The sequence below is a fragment of the Gossypium raimondii genome, chromosome 1 (genome assembly GCF_025698545.1).
Source record: "Gossypium raimondii isolate GPD5lz chromosome 1, ASM2569854v1, whole genome shotgun sequence".
In the NCBI taxonomy this organism is placed as follows: Eukaryota; Viridiplantae; Streptophyta; class Magnoliopsida; order Malvales; family Malvaceae; genus Gossypium; species Gossypium raimondii.
The window spans coordinates 2,978,718-2,997,812 of NC_068565.1; the positions used below are offsets into that span (position 1 = coordinate 2,978,718).

A 19,095-nucleotide genomic window follows, 5' to 3' on the forward strand; every position below is an offset into this window, starting at 1 on the left:
TGGGAAACATGTGAATTTTAAAGTGAATGCATATCTATACGTATATATATTATAAAATATGGAAGATATAACAATACTATAAAATATAAATGTATATACATATATATAAACTATAAAATGAATTAATAATATAATAATAACAGAATATGTGTATGTATATGAATTCAAAAAATATTTAAGATATATATATATATATATATATATGAAAGTACATGATATTATGCATATATATATAAGTATAACAAGAATAATAAATAATATAATAATAATGATTACTAATGGTAATAATAATAATAATAATAATAATAATAATAATAATAATAATAATAATAATAATAATAATAAAATGTCAAATAATATAAAAGAAAGTGAAAAACAATTAAGGATCAATAGAAAAATCAATAAAATATAAGGGTCGAACTAAGAAATCGAGAAAGGATCAATCTGAAATGCGCGTCACAACAGGAGGACCCAAAAGGAAATATTCCCATTGATCCCACGGCGCCGTTTCAACGCAATCTGAAATCCTGGTCGATGGACCAAATTGAAACAGGCGCGAAATTTTGTGGTGAAATTGCAAAGGTGCGAAATACTGCATTTAAAATCGAAATAAAAGAGGAAGGACAGGACGCGCAATTCTACCATTTAGGCCCAGGACGCGCGGATCCTCCCTGGGTCAGGTCACCGCGAGGGTATAGCCTTATACGGCGCCGTTTTGGGGCCACAGAAACAGGCCCTAAACGACGCCGTTTTGCAATCGTTACAAAACCCAGAATTTCCCAAAAAAAAACAACTCATTTTCCTTTTTCCTTTGCACCAAACAGCAGAGAAATCCTCTGCTAGGGTTTTCATACCCAAACACTTTGCGCCGCCATTCGTCCACGCCGGCGCTCCGATCGCGACGGGTACGGCGACGATCCGGCGGCTTCGGCGACAGAGGTAAGGTCCCTCCTTTTTCTTTTGTTATTTCTTTAAAGCATAAAACGAGAAGGGGAAAAAATAAAATAAAATAAAATAAATAAAACGAAACTAAAAAGCCGATTCACCTTTAAAAATTTTGTATTCTCTGCTTTTCTTTCAATTTTTGCTTATTTCTCCCTCCCCCTTTTACATATTAAGAATGGCCTTTTATAGGCCGAAAAAAACAAAAAATGAAATTGTTTTGCTTGTTTTTCTCCTCTGGACTCTTTGAGTCCGTATTTGCAGGTAAGAGTGGAGCAAGCGGTAGCGTGGGGGGTAAAGCGTCGGCGATCGGAGAGCACAATGGAGGTCATGTATACTGGAGCAAAAGGAGCTAGGGTTTTTTACTTAGGTTTTTTTTTGCTGAGTTGGGCTAGGTTAATTTGGGTTTGGGGTGTTTTGGTGTATTGGGCTTGTGTGCTGCTAGGTTTAGGGGTTATTGGGCCACTTTCTTTTTGTGTTTAAACCCAGGCCGATTGGGCCTTATTACAATAATATTGTGTGGTCTTAATCTGATATTCCCTTTACTGAAATCTATTATATTCTCATGCCGATTTCAATATATTTTAAACATTTATGCTTAAAGAAGGTTGGGTAAACAATCTCAACTCTTTGTTGTTTAAGGAAATTAATAGTGAAATTTCGTATGTGGTAATTATGGAATTGTTTGAGGATCGCCTCTATAGGCGACACCGGTAGAACAGGTCGAGTTCTTGGCCTTCAAAATGAATTTTGTTGATTTAATCATTTTAGAAATAATAAAATTATAAGTTAATTTATTGTAAAATCCTTTTGAAAACAATGAAATTATAAATTAATACATTATAAAATCACACTTTAATCTCTTAAAAATTAATAATTTAATTCTGATGAATCTATAAAATTTCTAACTTCACTTCGAAACTTTAATATTAGAATTTCATTAGAAATTGTAAATTTAGAAAAGTGATGCGTTGAATACATAAATTCCACAGATATATATTGGTTGAATTAATCCAAAAATTCTTAGATGATTGAATTGAAGTTTAAAATATGTAGCACTGAACTTTCAAGACAAGCATGATGTAAGAAGATATAATTCAACCAAATTCAACAAGACTTTTTGCTGACCCACGTTGTTCCCTTTCTTCCATCATGAGGAACCTGTCGTATAGACGAAAAATAATTTCAACATGAAATGTTCATCGTGATAACTATGGTGTTGCTGAAGAATGCCAATATTGTAATTGCAATTTATAAATTTGAAAAAGCTTTCCAAGGCCAAAATAGAACCAAGTTTCTAAAGGGAAAATTCTCAGTAATTATAGAGCAAACAATAACTCATCCACTAAAAGAATCAGGGAAGCCATTGTATTTTATGGTAGATTGCATTTCGGTTCTTCTACTGAAAAAATGAGTAATTAATATTTACATATTTTGAAATATGCGAATTAGTCCATTTGTTAAATTTTTCTATTAAATTATAAAATGCTGAAAATTATTTTTCATGGTAAAACTATAAAATGGTCATCCAATTATGCCTTTCATTCTATTTTGGTCATCTAATTATTATTTTTTCAATTTAGTCACTAATTTTTCAAAATTAAATATTTTAGTTATAGTGATGTGGGCCTTTTTTTGGTCTAGTAACAAAATTAACCCTCTAATGTGTATACATTCTATCAATTTGATCCTAAATATAAAAAAAATAAACATATTTAGCACTCAATATTTACAAAAATTTTCATTTTAGTTTTAATTCTAAAAGTTCAATAAATTTGACCATCAATATTTACAAAATCTATCATTTTAGTCCTAACACTAAAAAAAAGAAGCATTTTCAGCACTTTATAACCCATCGGCTAACCCATGTGAGATATTAAAATAAGAAGAAAAAAGTACCCTCTTTCAAGTCATTTACAACAATTTCTTTTACTATAATTTAAGCTTCATATTGGACCAAACCAATTGATTTGGAACCTATTTGGAATAATTGGTTGCATTACTATCCAAACAGATAACATTTTTAATGCTTTTTTTATCTATTTTTTTTGTGTTTTATCCCCATTTTTTAGAGTTCTATTAATTCATTGATGCGTTAAATACATAAATAATTAATTAATAGCTAATATGACATACATGTTGTAGAAGCCCAAATTTGCCCGACCCACCAGAGAAAATAAAACCAATTAAACCCAAACAACCTAAATACAAGCCCAAATCAGAAAAAAACTAGCCCAATACCTAAAAACAAAAAAACATGAAAAACCCTATCTCCTAACCCTAGCCGCCGCACCCTATGTCTGTCGCCTCACCTGCCACCGCCACCAACTCTGCCCACTTGCCGCTTCTGCCACCGTCCCATCACCCCACTTGCCTGCAAAAAAGAAAATCACGCAAAGAAGGACAAAACAGTAGTAGAAACAATAGAAAAATTGTAAAATGGCTATTTAAAAGCCATTCAAACAGATCTGTTGGGGGGGATTATTTTCGGTACAAAACCGATTGAAAAACCATTGTAGAGGGGTTTTTTATTCTATTTTCCTTTTCCTTTTGTAACGTTTTTCACAGAAATAAGAAACAAAAAAATCAAAGGTGATTTCCGACCCTTTTCGTTTTTACATATTTTACCATTTTTTATTTTACTTTTTCTTTTTTTGTTCATCTATTTATATACATATAATATAAATAATAATAAAAAAGAGAGGGAAACTCACCAAGGAGAGGCGATTCGGTGAAAAAGGGGAAACTTTTGGTCTCCCCTTGTGCAGCGGCGGCTTGGCGGGCGACCGTGGCCGGTGTGATGACGATCGATGGCCGGACCTCGACCGGCTTCAAAAAGGAGAGAGACTTGAGAGAAATTTTTAGTTTTTTCGGAGAAGAAGAGAAGAATGAAAATTTTGAAAAAATTAGTTTAAATAGGCTTCCAAACGACGTCGTTTTGGGCGATCTCTTCGAGCACCAAAACGACGCTGTTTTGACTTGACCTGTTATCGACCCGACCCGATCCAGGGGATCCAGCGTGTTTTGACGGAAGGGCTAATTGCACGTTTAGCCCTTCCGATTTTTAATGCTTTTAAAATTAGGTTCTTTTGATCTTTTGAATTTTACCCGGAAATATTTTGCTTTTTCAATTTAATCCTTACCCGAACTACGTCATTTTAATGGAAGGGCAATTTGCTTTACTAGTCCCTCCATGTTTTATGAATGTTCCGAGTAGTCCCCCCGCTTTTGTTTATTTGCGTTTTGAGCCCGAATCTTGTTTTAATGTTTAATTTAGTCCTTTTGTTATTTTGTTTGTTTTCTTAATGAATTTCATATTATTACTATTATTATTACTATTATTATTATTAGTTTTATTTTTCTTTTATTTATTCGTTATTATTGTGATAATATTAATTAGTTTTATACTATTTTTAGTTTTAATTTTATTTCATATATATATATATATACATATAGGTATTATGCCTGTATATATATATTTTATTATATAGTATTTTCACATACCGCATATATGTTTATATATATATATTTCATTTTCATAAATATACATATATATACTTACGTAAACTTTTATATCTAATAATTTTACAACATATATATATTTTTCATATTTTTATAATCTTATGTATATACATACATATATATTTCCCTTATATGTACAAACATATTTTCATATTTTATGATTTTATCTATTTTCCTTTATTGTTATTATTATTTTATTTCTTTTATTTTATTTTATTTTACTTTATGTTCATTTATTTATTTATTTATATGTCCATTTTTTATGTTTTAGTTTATTTATTTATTTATTTGTTGTTGTATATACATGATGGATTTGTTCTTTTTTATTTATTGTTCGTTTTTTGCTCATATTATTTTTAGTCACATTACTTTATTTATTATTCCATTATGCACATAAATACCATATTTCAAAAAAAAAAGAAAATTTTTCTAAATGAGGCAATATTTAGCTTTTGGAAATTCGAGAAAACATGCCCTAAAGTGCTGGGTGTCGATTTTTCTCGTTCAACCAAATAGTTAAATATCTTTTCAAAAATTTCAAAATAAGGCAATGTTTTGCGTTTGGAAATTTGAGGAACGTGCCCTAAGGTGCTGGGTTTCGATTTCTCGTTTAACCAAATTGCCAAATATCCTTTTTAATTTTAATATATGCTATTTGAGTTTTTTTAAGGATCGTATTTTAAATCTCTTTAAAGTTTTTAATTTTTCGACACTAAGACATTAAGTAATCGACTAGGTACCAATTTTGGGCGTATCGAGGGTGCTAATCCTTCCTCGTGCGTAACCGACTCCCAAACCCGTTTTTCTGAATTTCGTGGACCAAACTTGTTGTTTTAATAAAATCAAACCTTTTATTAAAAACAACCACTTTTCGAGGTGATCCAATCACACCTTATAAAAAAGGATTGGTGGCGACTCCCGTTTTCGTTTCATTTTTTAAAACCCAAGTCGACCCCGTTTTCCATCCAAAAAATGGTGTCAACAGCTTGGCGACTCCACTGGGGACTTTAAATAAGAGAGTCAAGCCACGAGTTGATTATTTCTTGTCTTTTTGTCGAAAGTTGAAAATTTGATTTAAATATACGATCCTCTCATTGCATTCCATTTGTTTTGAGTTATAGTTTTCATTATGTTTTGTATTTTAAATTTTTATATCTTTCTGCACATTGCATTGCATGACCGTTGGTCACACCTTTTAAGTGGAGTGAGAAGAGTCTTCGTGAGGTTTTCACCTCCGTGCAGGATAGTGGATCACTTCTGGGATACATCCGTACCTATGTCTTCGTGAGATTTTCATCTCCGTGCAGCCATAGGGAAATGTATTCCCCTGAATCGAACTCGGTCTGTATGAGCCTATAATGGGTGAAGATCGAGGAATCTGCTGATTCGGGTACCTTATCTTTAGAACCAACCCTCATATAGTGGACTTAAGAATTTAACTTAGGTAGAGCCACTCCAAATCCCTAGTATTTACCTGATTAGGTTTTTTTTTTTGTTTTCCGTGCTTGCTTATGTTTTGTTCTAACCCTTCTTGTTGTGTTTTGATTATGATTGCATTACATTGCATTTGCATCTTAGGAAAAAGATATTGATTCAAGTTCGATCACTAAATTAGAAAGCTTGTCATGGAATACGAATTCCTTGATAAAGTGGAAAACAATACGACTTCCCGAATATATTCTGAGAAACACAAGAATGGCGATGGAAGAGTTCGTGATCCTGCTTCGTGGCCTGAGGATTCAAGGCAATTGTCTAAGAGCCTTCAACATTCCAACCCCTTAAAGAGGCAGACGAGCCTTATGAGGATGGGTAGGTGATGAATTGCAACCAAGATCAAGAGAAGTAGCCAGCAATGGCATCTATTGGTGAGATTACCTCAAGCATGCAGATGAAGAAAATGATAGATGTTGTTTCTTGGAATATAAGGGTGAGGCCGTACATGTATCCATTTTATGTAAAGGAATTTACCTTCTAGAAAAGTTTCCTAAATGTAATTGAATCAGAATCAACGTCTCTTTAGGCATTCATTTCATGCATCTGTTACATTGCATTACATGCATTAAAATCCATTGAAAGAGTCTAAACGAGTAAATTTATTTCAGCTAACCTGGAAAGCCAAACAACCAAACACCCTTACGATATCCAAGCAAAGACTAAAGGAATGGACCAAAGGTTGGAGAGATTAGAGCGAATGCGAATCTGGATGCTAGAGCAATTGGCCAAATTTCAACAAGATGTGAAGGATCAGATGCTAGGAGTCCAGAGAAATCTGATGAGCCAGTTAACACAGTTGTTGGATATGAGGTTGGAGAAAGGAAAAAACCCCGTGGTCCACTTTGGAAATGATAATGAAGGTCCTGCATATCTTCCAAACTTTACTCCAACCGACATCCAAGCACAACCAAACACATATCCACAAAGGGTAACTGTCAACATCCAAACCAATACCTCGACATCGGTGAATTTCGCGACAGGTTCAGGTTCCAATCTGAGGGGCAATCTAACTAATTCTGCTGTCCTTAATGATCTAGCGGGAACAAAACAGGCAAGGGTAGAGTTCTCAAAACAATTCGAAGATCATTACAAACAGAAAGGGCAAGAATAGAACTCCCAAATCAATACTTCAAAGGTCTCGAGGAAGAGGAAAAATGAGGTGAGCAATACGGGTAGGCATAATGAGGGTTATTCAAAGCCGATTACCGCAGGTCAGCAAAGGTCGGTTGTTACTGGCCATCAGATATCCTCAAGAAATGAATCTTGCACTAAGTAAAGCATTAAGAAGTCTCAATTTACACCAATCCCAATGTCGTACCAGGAGCTGTATCAGAGTTTATTTGACGCACATGTTGTCTCCCCTTTCTACTTGAAGCCTTTACAACCTCCTTATCCCAAATGGTATGATATGAACGTGCAATGTGATTATCATTCGAGAATTTTAGGGTACTCAGTAGAGAATTGCATTGCCTTTTAAAAAAACTGATTGAAAGGCTTATTAGTATGGGCGTTGTTAAATTTGATGATTCCTCTAGTGCAGAAAATACACTGCCCAATCATATTAATGACGAGGCGAATGAGGTGTACGAAGAAGTGCTAGGAAATGTTCACATCAACGACGTGTCTGAAGACACAATTGGGAAGGGACCTTGTTAGATGTCAGCCCTTATGAATTCTGGAGTGTTCTAAACAATTAGACTGCGGAAGAAATTTCAGATGTTGTCGTGGCTTATTTAGAATAATGTTCAGAACATTTCTGTTGTTTTTAGCCTAAAGCGATAGAAATTCCTTTGTGAAATATGCTAATGTCTGAACGTTATTATTCTAATAAAATACATCTTTGCATTCCTTTTTGAGCCAATATTCTTTCATTCTTTTTGAATAATTATTTCTGATTATTTCATTCTTTTAGATTTGCTTTCACATCATTCACTCATAATCATATAGTATAAATAATTATTCATAAATTTATTATACTTTCTTTTGTATATTCTTTGGTACTTATTATGAGTCCCCGGATATCAATTACGTGAATGACTCTGCTACAGACCCAGATTTTCCTTTTGAGCGAGGCATGTGTTCAAAGGGATCTCAAGGCTTTGAAAATGACAAAGATTGTAGTTTATCTCCTGACTTGTTAAGGATGGTTGAACAAGAGGATAGACAGATCCTACCTCACAAGGAATCATCAGAAATCCTGAGCTTGGCAAAGATTAGAATTGACCAAACCGTAAAAATGAAGTGAGACCTCATCAAGTTACCTCTAGAGTTCGATGATATCTTTGTAGAATCATACCAGGATATGCCCGGGTTAAATGTCGATAATGAAATCTACACAACAGCACGATGTCAGAAATTTGCAGTATGAACGATGTAATTCTTTGCCGGGGCAATGCCTTTCTCGTGAAGTCAGCATAGCTTTGCCCATTTGAAGTCGAATTTTCATCTCTTCAAGTTATTGTTGGGTCCATCCTGATTAAAAAGGAAGATCCAAAGTTTTTTGTCGAAGTTGCGCCCCAAAAGGCTCAGATAAAAAAAGGGAAGAAAAAAATCAATATCAAGATCAAAATGAAAATGAGAAAAAGAAAGAAGAATAAAAAAGAGAAATCTAGATGAGAAAATCAGAATGAAAAAGAAAAGAAAAAGAAAAGGAGAGGCCAAAGAGAAAGCCCGCAAAAGGCGCTTTGTGACCAAACGAGGCTTTGAGTTGAAAACCCGAAAAGGGTGACTCAAATTTCGAGCACAATGAGGCATGGACATCACCATTATCGAAGACTTCTAATGGGCATTGCTTCATTTTGAGAGGGTACTTCATGAGCCAAAGTCATCGTATACCGATACAGAATTTCAGAGAATAGGGTATTGGAGAATGCATTGAGCTTAAACAATAGCACGATAGCTGAGGTCTCAAATTAACTCAGAAGTGGACACCACGATTCGTCACTGAAGTGCCTAGAGTTGAACATCGAAAATTGAAGGAAAATGACTGAGACTTACAAGGATTGGCATGAGAAATTACTATTTTCCTTCATTGCTTGTCGAACATCTGTACCGGGGCAATACCTTTCTCTTTGGTTTGCGGGGTTTAGGTAGTTTCACCTATTGAAATCATTTCTCTCCGAGTATTAGTTGAGCTAGAATTGGATGAAGCAGAATGGATTCAATCGCGATGCGATCAGTTAAACCTAGGAAAAATGTTAAAAGCTATTCTTCAAGGTTGGATGTACCGGAAACAAATGATACGAGCCCATAATGAACAGTGTCATCTCAGAGAATTCCACGAGAGGGTTGGATGTCGAAAAAGATCATTCCTCTCCAAAAGGATTCTAGAGGGAAATGAATGCCAAACCGAGAATGTCCCTACGTTGTAAAGAAGACATTTTTCAGAAGAGCACTGATCTTGAGTGAGATTGCTAGTCCTATAAACTCGGATCCAATCAAGAAATACTTCGTTTAAAGAATGAGAAATGACCAAGGTGAAAACCCGCAAATGGCACTTTGAGTCAAAAAAAAAAGAGGTAAATGACAATGAAAAATGAAAAAATGAAAAATGGAGAGGCTAAGGGGAAAACCCGCAAAGGGCGCCTTAGGCCAAAGGGGATTTGAGTTGAAAACCCGAAAAGGGTGGCTCAAATATTTGCTCAGAATAGGGCATGAGGCAACCAGAGCGATTCGACTTTTGATCATATTGGGGCATGTGGTGATCTTGCTATACCTGGATCAACAAGAAAGGATAGGCGTCACCTTAGGGCATCAACAGAGCACTGTAGATCTCCTAAATGCATGTCCAGCTCAAAATGGTCTTCAGAAAGCTTGTACAGAGAAGTTCAAGCTGCGATATCCGGGGCACCCAATTCTCATATTATTTGTTGTTCTTGGAATACTTTTTTCTTTTCCAAGATATACATTCCCAATTAATTTCTTTGTCATCCTTCTTTACTATTTTGATAATTTGTTCTTTCGAGCTATGCTCAGAACCAACTTTATTCTTATCCATTGTTATGACCATTTTCTGCAAACATGTTGCATTGGAATAATGGTTAATGGACTAATAAAACTTTCACAAAGGAAGTTTTGTATATTACTCGGAAAAGTTTCTAAATAATATAGGAACCTGAAACAGGACTATCGTTTAGAGCACACCAAATTTAAAGGTTGGAGATTTGAGAAGGAATAGTCTAAATTTAGACTTTCTCTTTGGATTTCATTGTCAAATGCATTGATTGAACAAAATGATAAGATGACGAGTTAATGACAAAGCTTAAATGAACAAGCAAGCAATGATCATCAGGCAATAGTAAGAGCTTACCTCGGAGAAGAGATCATTTATTTGCACATGAGTATGACACCTTGGGAATGGTGTGAGGAATTAGAATGATTTGCGTCCTGTATCCTTGAATTGTGATAGGAGAAGATTGAGGAAAAGCCACATATTTCTACTATTGGGTTGCAGTGGGAGAATGATGGTACAAATTTTGTGTCCTAGTAGATTTCACAGTGGGGGCAATCTGACTGAAGTGATGCTTTGGAGAAGTCGGTCAAGTGAGAAGACGTTGTAGCACGTCAGTCACAAAGTCTTAATAAACTTCGAGTAATGACAACCTCGGTGGGATCATTCTCAAAAAAATAAAATTTTGCATTCATGCAAACACCGTTCACACATGTCTAGTTAGGAGCGTTTGATTCATTCTGATCATGTCATCCTAATCACTAGGCACAATTAGGTTCATAAAATAGAACATACAGGTCATGTTCCCTAGAGAACAGATCAGTGAAGAAGCAGATCTTGCCTTCCTGCGTTAAGCAATGAAGCGATCGAAAACAAAGCCTTGCCTTCATTGGTTCTGATGAAATTTGGTTAAAGAAGCAGATCTTGCCTTCCTGCATTAACAGCGAAGTAGATCGAAAAAGCCTTGCCTTCATTGGTTGCAGTGGAGCTGGTTAAAGAAAGATCTTACCTTCCTGCGTTAACAGCGAAGCAGATCGAAAAAGCCTTGCCTTCATTGGTTGCAGTGGAGCTGGTTAAAGAAGCAGATTTTGCCTTCTTGCGTTAACAGCGAAGCAGATCGAAAACAAAGCCTTGCTTTCATTGGTTGCAGTGGAGCTGGTTAAAGAATCAGATCTTGCCTTCCTGCATTAACAACGAAGCAGATCGAAAACAAAGCCTTGCCTTCATTGGTTGCAGTGGAGCTGGTCAAAGATAGCATATCTGGCCTTCCTGCGTTAACAGCGAAGCAGATCGAAAAAGCCTTGCCTTCATTGGTTGCAGTGGAGCTGGTTAAAGATAGCAGATCTTGCCTTCCTGCGTTAACAGCAAAACAGATTGAAAACAAAGCCTTGCCTTCATTGGTTGCAGTGGAGCTGGTCAAAGATAGCATATCTTGCCTTCTTGCATTAACAACGAAGCAAATCGAAAACAAAGCCTTGCCTTCATTGGTTGCAGTGGAGCTAGTTGAAGATAGCAGATCTTGCCTTCCTGCGTTAACAGCAAAGCAGATTGAAAACAAAGCCTTGCCTTCATTGGTTGCAGTGGAGCTGGTTAAAGACAAAAGATCTTGCCTTCCTGCATTGACGGCGAAGCAGGTCAAAGACACAAACCTTGTCTCTCTCGGTTGTGATGGAGCTGGTTGAAGACAAAAGATCTTGCCTTCCTACATTGACAGCGAAGCAGGTCGAAGACACAAACCTTGCCTCCCTCGGTTGTGATGGAGCTGGTTGAAGACAACAGATCTTGCCTTCTTACATTGACAGCGAAGCAGGTCGAAGACGAACCTTACCTCTCTCGGTTGGAGTGGAGCTGGCTGAAGAATTTTAGATCTTATCTCCCTGAGATTACAGCGGAGCAGATTGAAGTTAGTAATCTTATCTCCCTGAGATTACAGTGGAGTGGATTAAAATGAAAGATCTTATCTCTCTGAAGTTACAGTAGAGTAGATCGCGTCAGGTCTTATCTCCCTGAGGTTACAGTGGAGTAGACCGAAGACTTTCAGATCTTATCTCCCTGAGGTTACAATGGAGCGATCGAAGACGAGGATCTTATCTCTCCGGGTTACAGAGAGTAGATCGCATCAGTCTTATCTCCCCGAGGTTCTGAGAGTAAACCGAAGACTTTCGAGATCTTATCTCCACGAGGTTACTGGTGGAGCAGATCGAAGACATAATCCTATCTCCCCGAGTTACAAGTGAGCGGATTAAAATAAAGGATCTTATCTCTCCGGGTTACGATGAAGCGATCACACCAGGTCTTATCTCCCTGAGGTTATAGTAGAGTAGACCGAAGAATTTCAGATCTTATCCCCCTGAGGTTACAGCGGAGCAGATCGAAGACATAATCCTATCTCCCTGAAGTTACAGTGGAGCGGGTCAAAATGATGGATCTTATCTCTCTGAAGTTGCAGAAGAGCGGATCGCGTCAGACATTATTGAAGCTACTAATCCTACTTCTCTGGAGTTGCAGTGATGCGGATTGAAACGATAAATCCTATACCTTTGAAGTTGCAGAGGGTCGAATTAGATCTCGTCATATCAAACCTTGTCTCCCTGAGGTCTCAGTAGAGCAAATTAAGACAACAGGTCTTATCTCCCTGATATTGCAGTGGAGCAGACTAGAACCATAAACATCGTCCCCCTGAAGTTGTTGCGAAGAAGATTGAAGCTACAAGTCAGATCTTTCTGAAGTGCAGTGGAGTGGATCGAAGCGGCAAAACACAGTGGACTGGAATAAGGCTTTTTGAAGAAGATGAGCACCAGAATAAGTTGAGACTCAGCGAGACCGGGCAAAATTGGTCTTCCTTAGTCTTTGCTCTATTCTCGTTACACGATAACGAGCAAAGAGGGGCAGCTGTAGAAGCCCAAATTTGCCCGGCCCACCAGAGAAAATAAAACCAATTAAACCCAAACAACCTAAATACAAGCCCAAATCAGAAAAAAAAACTAGCCCAATACCTAAAAACAAAAAAACATGAAAAACCCTATCTCCTAACCCTAGCAGCCGCACCTATGTATGTCGCCTCACCCGCCACCGCCACCAACTCGCCCACTTGCCGCTTCGCCACAGTCCCATCACCCCACTTGCTGCAAAGAAGAAAATCACGCAAAGAAGGACAAAACAAGAGTAGAAACAATAGAAAATTGTAAAATGGCTATTTAAAAGCCATTCAAACAGATCTGTTGGGGGGATTATTTTCGGTACAAAACCGATTGAAAAATCATTGTAGAGGGGTTTTTATTCTATTTTCCTTTTCCTTTTGTAACGTTTTCACGAAATAAGAAACAAAAAATCAAAGGTGATTTCAGGCCCTTTTGTTTTTACATATTTTACCATTTTTATTTTACTTTTCTTTTTTGTTCATCTATTTATATACATATAATATAAATAATAATAAAAAGAGAGGAAACTCACCGAGGAGAGGTGATTCGTGAAAAAGGGAAACTTTTGGTCTCCCTTGCCGTGCTGTGCGGCGCCGTGACTGCGCGACCGTGGCCACGGTGTGATGATCGATGGGGACCTCCTGACCGGCTTCCGGAAAAGGAGAGAGACTTGAGAGAAATTTTTGGTTTTTTTCGAGAAGAAGAGAAGAATGAAAATTTTGAAAAAATTAGTTTAAATAGGCTTCCAAAACGATGTCGTTTTAAGGCGGTCTCTCGAGCACCAAACGACGCTGTTTGACTTGACCTGTTGGTCGACCCAACCCGATCCAGGGGGATCCGCGTGTTTTTGGCGGAAGGGCTAATTGCACGTTTAGCCCTTCCGATTTTTAATGCTTTTAAAATTAGGTTCTTTTGATCTTTTGAATTTTACCCGGAAATATTTTGCTTTTTCAATTTAATCCTTACCCGAACTACGTCATTTTAATGGAAGGGCAATTTGTTTTACTAGTCCCTCCATGTTTTATGAATGTTCCGAGTAGTCCCCCCGCTTTTGTTTATTTGCGTTTTGAGCCCCGAATCTTGTTTTAATGTTTAATTTAGTCCTTTTGTTATTTTGTTTGTTTTCTTAATGAATTTCATATTATTACTATTATTATTACTATTATTATTATTAGTTTTATTTTTCTTTTATTTATTCGTTATTATTGTGATAATATTAATTAGTTTTATACTATTTTTTAGTTTTAATTTTATTTCATATATATATATATATATACATATAGGTATTATGCCCGTACATATATATTTTTATTATATAGTATTTTCACATACCGCATATATGTTTATATATATATATTTCATTTTCATAAATATACATATATATACTTACGTAAACTTTTATATCTAATAATTTTACAACATATATATATTTTTCATATTTTTATAATCTTATGTATATACATACATATATATTTCCTTATATGTACAAACATATTTTCATATTTTATGATTTTATCTATTTTCCTTTATTGTTATTATTATTTTATTTCTTTTATTTTATTTTATTTTATTTTACTTTATGTTCATTTATTTATTTATTTATATGTCCATTTTTTATGTTTTAGTTTATTTATTTATTTATTTGTTGTTGTATATACATGATGGATTTGTTCTTTTTTATTTATTGTTCGTTTTTTGCTCATATTATTTTTAGTCACATTACTTTATTTATTATTCCATTATGCACATAAATACCATATTTCAAAAAAAAAAGAAAATTTTTCTAAATGAGGCAATATTTAGCTTTTGGAAATTCGAGAAAACATGCCCTAAGGTGCTGGGTGTCGATTTTTCTCGTTCAACCAAATAGTTAAATATCTTTTCAAAAATTTCAAAATAAGGCAATGTTTTGCGTTTGGAAATTCGAGAACGTGCCCTAAGGTCTTTGGGTTTCGATTTCTCGTTTAACCAAATTGCCAAATATTCTTTTAATTTTAATATATGCTATTCGAGTTTTTTAAGGATCGTATTTTAAATCTCTTTAAAGTTTTTAATTTTTCGACACTAAGACATTAAGTAATCGACTAGGTACCAATTTTGGGCGTATCGAGGGTGCTAATCCTTCCTCGTGCGTAACCGACTCCCAAACCCGTTTTTCTGAATTTCGTGGACCAAACTTGTTGTTTTAATAAAATCAAACCTTTTATTAAAAACAACCACTTTTCGAGGTGATCCAATCACACCTTATAAAAAAGGATTGGTGGCGACTCCCGTTTTCGTTTCATTTTTTAAAACCCAAGTCGACCCCGTTTTCCATCCAAAAAATGGTGTCAACACATGTAGATTACCATGTGGATGTCACGTCAATAAAGTTAAAGAGATGTTAACTTTTTCATTCATTTTGGGGTGATTTAACAAACAATGCAAGTTCATAGGCTAAAAAAGACAGAAAAATTAAATGGAGGGCTAAAATGATTTTTTTTGTAAAATTGGAGGGGCAAATAACTTATTATACTTTTTTTTCTTTTTGCCAGTAAGGGTATTAGCAGGTTCAATATTATTAATTTCCTTTTCAATTTCCGTAAACTTCTAATAAAGAGGTTTGAACTGAGTTGTATGAAATTGTATACTTTTTAAGTGCTTTTGTGTAGGCTCAAAAGTTAGGTTTTAACCACTTTTCTAAGCGCACAAATGACAAAAATTGAAGTTTGAACTAAGCAAAATATATGGACACAATTAGCACTTAGTAGGCAAATGCTGAAATTATTAGCCATGTGGTACTTTTAAAACACAAATTTCAGCATCCCTAATCATTCATCTTATTTAAAAATATTGTCTTTTTTTACAAAAAAAAAGTAAATTATTATGCATCTATCTTATTATAAGTGGTTACATAAGTAATTACACATCAAAACGATATATAGTATCACGTTGGCATACTAAGGATAATTAATTTGTGCGAATTCAAGAGATTTCTTACCGTCATGAACATTTCCAAAGAAGTTTCTCATATAATCCCCAAAAATCACCTCTCTATAACAAGCCATTCCATCTTTTTCTACGACTTGTGGAAGGGGTGCAATTTTCTCACTCGGTCTTGGTGATGTAAATATTGGTACCGATACTCTTGATTTCGTATTCGTTGTGCGAACTCTATGTTCTGCGCTTTTGTACTTTCCGTTGCTTAGTATCTAAAACAAGAAAATGAAAAAGAAAAATCAATAACCTTGTAATTAAATATAATAATAGAGACTTAGAAGATATGTTAGATTTCAACCTGTAATGCATCACCGATGTTAATGACCAAAGCACCAGGGACCGGAGGGATCTCGACCCACTCTCCTTTCTTTCCAATGTTAGCGATTTCTTCTGCAACTTTAACATATAAACCACCAATTCCATCTTGTAGTAAAATGGTAAGAGTACCCATATCGGAATGACGTCCGACACCAACTGTGAGGTCCGGATCAGGACATGTCGGATAAAAATTCATATTAACCATTTTCATGCCTATGAGTCCATCAATCTTTGTGTCATCTAGTTCAACCCCAAGATTTCCCATCAAAATTTCTAGCAATCTCCTCACCATGGTCATTGATGTCTTCAAGTATTCAAGTGCCACTTCCCTGTATAAACATAATTTGTTGAAAAAATCAAAATTAATGGTAATAGGACTCCACCATTTGTATATCAAATAATAATTCTATATGAGGCAATTCTCACCTGCACTCTTTAGGCCATTGTTGAAGAGCTTCAGCATCATTGGTATAAATCATGCTAATATAATCCTTCCATTCCAATGCTTTCTCTTTCTCCGGGACAAAGCTAGTCCCATACTTCACCAACGGGCTTGGACTCACTTCCTTCCGATAAACTGCTTTCTTTTCCGATGGTTGACCAAAGAAGTCATGCGCTGCATCCTTAAGCGACTCAAGCAAATCAACCGGCACACCATGGTTCACAAGTTGGAAGAATCCGAGAGTTTCAGCAGCCATGACAATTTCCTTGACCACTTCATCATGGTCGGGTCCATCGAGCCTCGAGAGATCAATCGGTGCTCCCTCATGTCTAGTTGCCATTCGCTTGTCAATTCTCTCTTTTGGAGGTTGAACATACGGTTTCGGCACCGTCGATAACCCTAAATCAACCATTCCTTTGACCCCATTTCCATCTCGAACGACGAAGTTAAAAAGAGAGCTACCATCGTCTAAACCTGGGGCCATTTTTTTGTGTGTGTCAATTGAGAAGGTTAATCAATTTTGGTAATGAAAATTGATAGTGCAATGGAAATAACAATAGGAAGGGTCACCATATATATAGTAAGAGAAATGGTTGAAATTTCTCAGGTAATGGGGAAATATAATGGGAAAATGCAGACAATTAAAAAAGTTAATCCTATTTGAAGAAGTCTTGTATGGATTGAATGGAAAAGCTACGATTTTCCTAAGACTTGGATAGCATTCTTAGTCGGACCCAAGTGGGGCTTAGGCGTGGAGTCGTGGACCATGACTCTTTCTTAATTATTTTCTTAATGTCATTTTGGGTGGGCAAATTGGCCTAGATTTCATTTAAGAGCTGGGTCAAAAATAATACACTTAATGTCAATTTTCAGATTATATGCATTTATAAATTTAAATTAATATTTAGAAATTTTATATATAAAGCACCTTTGTGATAATATTTAGAAAAATATCCGAACCCACTTAAAATTTGATAAAAAATTCACTTACCTTTGGTTTTAAAAATATCTACTTACCCACTTAAAAGTTTGGTGAAGGATACAATAACCCCTAAAATTTATGGATTAAATGAATCTTAAATAAAAGCACATCATTACTTATCATTAATTTTATTATATTTATTTTTATCCATCATCTTTATATTTAAAAATTTTAATAAATTATAATTAATATTAAATTATATTATATTTTAATATTATCATGTGGTAAACTTAATGTGTTTTTCATTTAATATATATAAGTATTTTTTAAAAGTTATAAATACATAGCTATTACAATTATTATAAAAATACATTCAAATAATTAAAATTAGAATTAATCACCATAAAACATGACCGGATTGATAATCAAAATATATTTAAATTTATACTAAAATAAATTTATATAGAGTCCGTACATGGCGAGTCATAAATTACAATAAATATAGACTAAGAGTCCACACATAATTTTATATAGAATAAGAAAACTTTAATGCAACATTAATTGTTAGTTTACTTTCAAAAAATGTTATTAATAATAATTATATTTTTTCTTCTATTTTACTCTTTTCTTTTTCAATAATTTTCTTTATGTAAATATAAATTAAATATTTAAAACTTAATTTTAATTTAGTTATACATTAATTTTGACATGAATTTTCTTAAATTTTTTTAAATGAGAATTAATAATATTATGATGATATTTTTTATCTTTTGTTTTTTTTACATTGTTTTAATCATCAAAACAGTTTAGAATGTCGAATAGCATACGCACTAACAAGAAGTAGAACCACGAGAGCACCCAGCAAGACTTTGCCACCTTATTTTCACATTGAAAAGACTATCTAAAAGTTGTTAAAAAAAATTATACAAGAAAAGTTGAAAAAATGAACCTTTTTGTTTGAAATTAAACCAATCTGTTTATGCCAACAAATCGTCATGTAAGCGTCATTAACAAATTAAAGTGAAACACGCCATACATGTGCCCCGCTGAAGAACCAACAAAAGAAAATACAAAAGTTAACACAAAATTGACTGAAAATTAATGTCACTTTCAAGTATTTTATTAAAATTAATGAATTATATTAATAAATGTTATATATATTTCAAGATTAGAATTTTAAAAATGATATTATTAATAAATAATAATTATAAACTTTAAATATAAAAAAATTAATTTAGGGGAAAGTACCACCCTATTGTGAAATTTGTTTTTATGACCGATTGGAGTCCAAGAGGTCCGGTCAAGAAGAAATGTGTAAATCAACAAATTTGACACAGGGGAAAGAAAGACTATTAGAATATTTTGGTTATACTTTTTTTCAAATTTGTTAAGCCAACCCCACTTAAAGGCTTCATCAACTTAGTAAACCATGGAATTTACGTTAGTCACCTAAATATTAATATAATATAAATCATCAAATATGGTAAAATTTTCAGACTAGGCATTAGAACAAATTTAGATTTAAGCAATAGAACTAAATTAGAGGGAGTTAATAAGTAGTGGAACTTGAGCTAGAATAAATTTAAAAATAATTGCTCAACCAAAG

At 34.5% G+C, this 19,095-nt stretch overlaps 1 protein-coding gene across 1 annotated transcript; it reads right to left on the reverse strand.

The window, feature by feature from the left end:
• Positions 1–15,575: 15,575 nt before the first annotated feature.
• LOC105775819 (scopoletin 8-hydroxylase) lies at positions 15,576–17,159 on the reverse strand. Its single transcript, XM_012598335.2, has 3 exons — positions 16,552–17,159; positions 16,106–16,454; positions 15,576–16,019 (listed from the first exon to the last, which is right to left on the reverse strand). Exons 1-3 carry the CDS (start codon positions 17,049–17,051, stop codon positions 15,768–15,770), a joined length of 1,101 nt encoding a protein of 366 aa, XP_012453789.1. The 5' UTR covers positions 17,052–17,159; the 3' UTR covers positions 15,576–15,767.
• Between the last annotated feature and the right edge of the window lie 1,936 nt (positions 17,160–19,095).